Source organism: Protobothrops mucrosquamatus, unplaced genomic scaffold (genome assembly GCF_001527695.2).
Source record: "Protobothrops mucrosquamatus isolate PMUCROS unplaced genomic scaffold, P.Mucros_1.0 scaffold3379, whole genome shotgun sequence".
NCBI lineage: Eukaryota > Metazoa > Chordata > Lepidosauria > Squamata > Viperidae > Protobothrops > Protobothrops mucrosquamatus.
This window is the reverse complement of record NW_015389362.1, coordinates 75353-82348: the sequence shown is the minus strand read 5'-3', so window position 1 is coordinate 82348 and position 6996 is coordinate 75353. Positions and strand designations below refer to the sequence as shown.

Genomic DNA, 6996 nt, shown 5'->3' with positions numbered 1-6996 from the left:
TTGACCCCGGGATGCTGCGATCATCATAAACGCAAGCTTGAAATCTTGATCGCATGACCATGGGGATGCTGCAACGGTCGTAAGTGTGAAAACGGGTCCTAAGTTGCTTTTTTCCGTGCTGTTGAAACCTCAAACGGTCACCAAACAAATAATTAATTCAAGGACTACCTGTTGTTTATACCTCTACAGTCTTTTATTCCCGTTTAATTTCTTAATATATGTTTTTTGTTTTTGTTTTAACAGACTGGAAGGAAGGAGAAAGGAGACCCGCTGAACATAGCAATTGATAAGATGACCAAGAAGACGAGAGATCTACGAAGACAGGTACATACTGGAACTGGGAGGAATTGACACTTTCAATGATGCCATCCGTGGCGGGTGGATAGGCGTTTTCAGCTTCTAAAAGATTCCAATCAACCTGCCTTGTCTTTATAGGTAGTCCGCGAGTTATGACTATAATTAAGACTATAAGTATAGTGATTACTATAATTAGAGGCTGCCCATTACGGCCAGACGTCGCAACGATGTTTTTCCAATCATTAAGCAAATGCAGTGATCGCAAACGCGAATGCCGCGGTTGTTAAGCAAATCCATTGTTTGCTATGCTGCGGTTTTCCAAAAAACAGAAGTAAATGCAGGTTTTTGGCAAAACCATCGTAAGCGCAGCCGCGTGACTGCGAGACGCCTCAAATGGCTGTAAATGCAGTTGTGTGGCCGAGCGCCGAAGTGCAGTCATGTGACAATCAATCCCAATCTCCTTTATATGTTCCATTTAGCTCCCTGAGCTTGGTTGTTTATATGCAGATGTCTCATGACCCAACTAGGTAACATCATCAGTGCTAGAAGAGAGTGGGGTTTCCTCTCTGTTTATTTACTAGTGGTTTGTTCTGACCATGTTGGTGGAGATATTCTGGGTGGTTCTTTGATTACTATTTGATTATCTGTCTGAGTTGCTAGTTCCTTCATTGGAGTGTTGCTTACTTCTTGATTGCTGGTCTAGTATTAATCTTGGTATTAATCTCTACTTACCAGTATCTCTCACCAGTGGTGGAATTCAAATACCTGAACAACCAGTTCTCTGCATGGATGGAGGCCTGGGCCTCCGAGGCCTAGAACGGACTTCCGGAAGTGGCATCCACACACTTCCGGTGGGCCATTCTAGGCCTTGGAGTTCCGCCCAGGCCTCTGAGACCTAGAACAGACTTCAGGAAATGGTGTCCACGCACTTCCAGCAGGCTGTTCTAGGACTGGGAGTCCTCCCAGGCCTAGAAAGGACTTCCGGAAGTGGCATCCATGCACTTCTGGTGGGCCATTCTAGGCCTGGGAGGCCTCCGATACCTAGAACAGACTTCTGGAAGCAGGGTGCATTCAGCCAGTTCTCTGAACTCAACAAAATTTAGCTACCGGTTCTGCCGAACCGGTGCGAACCAGCTGAATCCCACCACTGATTCTCACCATCATTGACAGGGCAAGCCACTTGTATATAAAGAGAACCAAATTTCCACTCTCTTCTAGCACTGATAACGTTACCTATTTGGGTAATGAAACGTCTGCAAGATAACCACCAAGCTGAGAGGTAGCACCTAGAAACCCACAGTTCAAACTTAAGCCACAACTATTCTCTTTTGTTTATCCAGTACCTTATATTTTGGTTTTGGGTTTTTTTTTAGCAAACCAGTAGTTCTAATTCTTCCAATTCATGTCAGTTAGAACGGGAGATTATTTCTAATCAACAAATGCAGCAAAAAACGTCTCTGTTGTAAAACAGCCACACAGCCAAGTGGCACGCCATGCCAATGTATCACGTATCCTTCAATATCCCATGAATAAATATAAATATTTGTATTTATTCCTTTCTTCCCCCACCCACCCTCCCTCCTCCCGCCTTATTTTCTCATCAGTCAGGGAAAAATTAGCATTCATAGCCACCAAAACAAAGAACGCCTATTTAAAAAGCAGCCGAAAAAAATAAAGCAGAATAACAAAACTGAATTGATTGATCTGTTGTCTTGAAGTCCACAGGAATCAATCATTTGGAAACAGTACACTAAAAATAAAATTAAAAAAAAATTGAAACCTGATTACTTACCCATCTAGTTAATTGTACCTTTTAGTCCACAGGGTGTTCAGAATTCGATGGGACTTAAAAAAAAAAAAAAAAGCCGGCCGGTTTTTGTAGAATGTGGTTTTTGGAACGATATCTCAGTGCTTAGAGAATAAATGTTTTTAATCTGACACGAGTGGACTGCAGGCCTCATCGCTTCTGGGTGTCTCTTATTATTATGTGAAATGCTGAATATTTGGAAGCGGGTTGTCATTGAAACGTATCAGTCAGGCAGGCTTTCAAACAAATCCTTTGGCCTGTTTTCATAATTGTGCTCTTGAAAAAAAGTTCATAGCGGGGCTGAAGTAGACAGAGAACAAAGAAGCCTTCAGTGCATTTCAAAAATATCAGCGCAGACAAGCCACTATTGCAGGTTCGTTCCCATGTGCTGTTTTTAGGTCGTTCTTCCAGAGCTAAACCATAAAATCATAGAGTATTTGTTTATTTATTTGTATCCTGCCTTTGTTATTTTTATAAATAGTTCAAGGCAGTGATGCGCCTTTATAAATAGTTCAAGGCGTATCAGACGCACCTTCCTCCTCTTAGTTTCCCCGCAACAACAACCTTGTCAGGTGGGTTGGTCTGAGGGAGAGGGAGAGAGGGGCTGTCCCAAGGTCACCCAGCTGGCTTCCATGCCTAAGGTGGGACTAGAACTCACCGTCTCCTGGTGATTAGCCCAAAGTCACTCTACCTAAAGCAGAACTAGAACTCACCGTTTCCTGGTGATTAGCCCAAAGCCACTCTACCTAAAGCAGAACTAGAACTCACCGTCTCCTAGTGATTGTCCCAAAGCCACTCTACCTAAAGCAGAACTAGAACTCACCATCTCCTGGTGATTGGCCCAAAGTCACTCTACCTAAAGCAGAACTAGAACTCACCGTCTCCTGGTGATTGGCCCAAAGCAACTCTACATAAAGCAGAACTAGAACTCACCGTCTCCTGGTGATTGGCCCAAAGCAACTCTACATAAAGCAGAACTAGAACTCACCGTCTCCTGGTGATTGGCCCAAAGTCACTCTACCTAAAGCAGAACTAGAACTCACCGTCTCCTGGTGATCGGCCCAAAGTCACTCTATTTAAAACAGAACTAGAACTCACAGACTCCTGATGATTGGCCCAAAGTCACCCGGGGTGGTCTACATGCCTAGAACTGCATTAGAACTTACAGGCTTCTAGTGATTGGACAAAAGTCACCTGTCTGGCTTTTATGCCTAGGTGGGACTAGAACTCACAGGCTCCTGATGCTTGGTCCAAAGTCACCCAGCCTAAGGGAGGACTAGAATTCACAGTTGCCCACTTTCACTGAACAGTGAAAAAAAACAGTGCTTTACTCACTAGACCAAACTAATTGGGGACGCTCACCGAGGTCACTCTGGACCTCACGGAGAGGTCATTCTGGACCTCAAGCATGAGATGATCTTACCTGTAGACTTAATATTATAGAGACCTTACTTTGAGATGATGCCATGTAATGGATAATTTTTTCTAAGATCTTCCTCAGAGAAGAAATGTGGTTTTTCCAAATTAATGTCCTAGGAGCTTCTCAAAGATCACCAAACGCTTAGCTGGAAGAGTCACTTAGGCCATAAAGATCATGAGGGTAAAGACTTATAATAATAATAATAATAATAATAATAATAATAATAATAATAATAATAATAATAATAATAAAAAATTGGAAGGGACCTTGGAGGTCTGTCTTAGTTATGTGCCCCTCTTTCTACTTTCTATACTTGTCCTTTTTATCTTTCAATTTATCAGAGAGTTCTTTATGCAGCCATGCTGGTTTCTTTTGAGAGCTGTTATTTTTCTTCTTTGTGGTATTGCGCTAGACTGGGCTTTTATTATGTTCTCCGAGCTTTTGTGGGTCAGTTTCCGAATGTTTCATTACCAGGTTAGGTAACGTTTTCAGCGGAGTTTAGGGGATGTCAATGTCGATGTTCTTCTGCTTATAAGAGGTGCAGGTGTGGGTGTGTCGAGGGATGAGTCTTGTGATGGGTCAGGTGTGAGTCATCAGTGAGGGTCTTGTGATGGGTCTTGTGATGGGTCAGGTGTGAGTCACCAGTGAGAGTCTTGTGATGGGTCTTGTGATGGGTCAGGTGTGAGTCACCAGTGAGGCTCTTGTGATGGGTCTTGTGATGGGGAGGTTACCTCAGTTCAGAAAGATCATCTCCTTGTTCTACACAGGGATCCAAATTAAACTACCTCTGACAGATGGCTGCCCAAATAATGCTTGAATGCATCCAGTGAAGCAGAGCAATCTCTACCTTCTCTCTTGATAATTGCCTCCTCTGTCAAATCACTCTTACTGGTTTTTCCCCCCTTTTTTCTAAAATTCACCTGAAACCCTCCATTCTATTTTTAAAAATCCATTATTACAAAGTGACAGAGAAAGAGGTCTTGACTTCTCTTGGCCATCCTTCCAGAGACCTGCAGGGACCTATTATATCCCCTTCCAGTCCTATTTTCTCCACACTAAACTTTTCCAATTCCCTCAACCTCTCATTAGATAGCTTAATGTTTAGTCCTCAATCATCCTCACCGACCTTGTCCAAAGGCCGGTCAAGTTGGGTCCACATCTTTGGAAAAAATAGAATAGAATAGAATAGAATAGAATAGAGCTGGAAGGGACCTTGGAGGTCATCTAGTCCAGTCCCTTGCTCAGGCAGGAAACCCTAGTCCAGTCCCTTGCTCAGGCAGGCAACCCGCAGCTCCGGAGCCACATGTGGCTCTTTGAGCCCTCTCCTGCGGCTCCCAGCCTCCTCTGCCATTTGCAGAGAGAGATTGACAGAGACAGAGAGAGGCACTTATGCTTCCCTTCCCTTCTCTCTCTCTCTCTCTCTCTCTCTCTCTCTCTCTCTCTCTCTCTCTCTCTCTCTGTGTGTGTGTGTGTGTGTGTGTATAAAAAAGAGAGTGGCCTCACGCTGTTCGACAAGCTGACAAGCTTATTGGGCGGGGCTCCTCCCTTTGCTGCATCTCTGCAGGAAGCAGGAAGGGCAGGAGAGAACCAGCCCAATAACAATGTGTGTCAGCTTGTTGGAGAACAGCTTGAAGCCAGCTTGCCAGGTGAGCAGAAGATCGGAGAGAGGGAGAGAGGTGTCCTGTCCACTGATGCTTTGGCGAATAAATCGATGCTCTCTTTTCTGTGGCAGCCCTTCAAGGATTGGAAGATGCTATCGTTTCTCCCCTAATCCTTCCCTTTGTTAGCCTACACCAGGGGTCTTCAAACTTGGCCCTTTTATGACTTGTGGACTTCAACTCCCAGAACTCCCATCATAAAAGGGCCAAGTTTGAAGACCCCTGGTCTAGACATATCTAGTTCCCTCAACCATTCATCCTACGATTTAGCTTCCAGAACCCTTATCAACTTTGTTGATCTTCTCTGCACTCTTTCTATTTATTTATTTATTTATTTATTTATTTTATTTGATTTATATCCCGCCCTTCTCCCAACGGGACTCAGGGCGGCTCACAACATATTAAAAAACATAAACACGTTTACAACCCCACCGAAATAAAACCAATTAAAACCGAATATTTAAAGTTGTGCTATTTAAAAATTACTCCTAAAATAAACCCGATTTAAAATCCTCCCTAGGCCAGNGGAGCGCTTTAAAGGTGGTAACTAACACCTTAAAGCGCACCCGGAAGGCCACTGGCAACCAGTGCAGCTCGCGCAGCAGCGGTGTTACATGGGAGCGACGAGTCCCTCCCAACACCGCCCGCGCGGCCGCATTCTGGACCAGTTGAAGCCTCCGGGTGCTCCTCAAAGGGAGCCCCATGTAGAGAGCGTTACAATAGTCTAGGATCTCAGCATCCATTTTTATATCATAGTGACCAGAACTAGACACAATATTCCAAATATGGCCTCACTAGGTCAGCTGAATTCCATTTTCCACTGTTCATTTAGTGTCCCTGTCCGTTGAAAATTGATCTTCAGAGAAGAAATCTGTCGATTTAGCAGATACCAGTGTGAATTGGCAGTAGGGAAAAGAAGAAACTATGAGGAGTAAATTCAACATCTCCGAAGCACAATTTTTAAAATTTGCTGAGGTAAACTTAACTCTACCAACCACTAACCAATTAATCAACCAATCAACTAATTAACCAGCTACCAGCCAATCAACTTATTTTCCTGCCAAATAAAACTTCACTCGTTCTTCAGAATCGGCTGAAGGATGTTCAGAAGGGCGATTTTTTCTTCTCGCAGACTTTTTGTGAGTTCACCTGATTTGAGGAAAGACACGGTACACAACGCCTCTTTACTGCATTTTCTTCCTATTAAGACATCAAAGAGCATATACTTTGGATTTTCACAGCCTTTCCTTAGCCAGAATTTATTTACAGCTACCTAATTGCATTTTGTACTTCGCTTGGCTTGCTCTGGATTGAGTTTTCCAAAGCCTCGAAAAGTGTGTTGTGGGTTTGTCTGTTTTGTTTGCTGCTGCGTTGTAACGCAGCAGAAATATCCTCTTCTGCTATAGGTGTGTCTCCTATCCTGTTTGCTTAACACAGACGTACCTTGTTTTCGTTATGATGAAGAGTTTTCCTTCAGAGCCATCTTCTTGTCTGGCTCTCCTCTCCAATAAACTGCAACCTTCTTTCTAAAGCAGTCGCCATGTTGTTTATTCCCGGCTCTGACTGAGCCACGATGAAGACTTTTCCTTTCAACAATTATAAATGTACATTGTCCTTGACCTACGATCGCAACCGAGTCCAAAATTTCTGTTACTCAGCAAGACGGTTGTTAAAGTGAAATTTCCACCATTTTACAACCTTCCTTTGCCACACCTGTTAAGTGAATCAATGCAGTTGTCAAGTTAGCTACACGGTTGTTAAGTGAATCCGGCTTCCCCATTGACTTTGCTTCTCAGAAGGTCGAAAAAAGCTGG

The 6996-nt window shown here is 43.6% G+C and overlaps 1 protein-coding gene across 1 annotated transcript in view; it reads left to right on the top strand.

The window, feature by feature from the left end:
* Positions 1 to 243: 243 nt before the first annotated feature.
* Positions 244 to 6996, top strand: part of LOC107297558 (catenin alpha-2-like) — a gene marked incomplete at both ends in the record, with an annotated part of 69579 nt that continues 62826 nt past the window's right edge. The window contains one exon of the mRNA XM_015826919.1: positions 244 to 324. Within this exon, the coding sequence (XP_015682405.1) occupies positions 244 to 324 (81 nt within the window). The remainder of the gene's footprint in view (positions 325 to 6996) is intronic.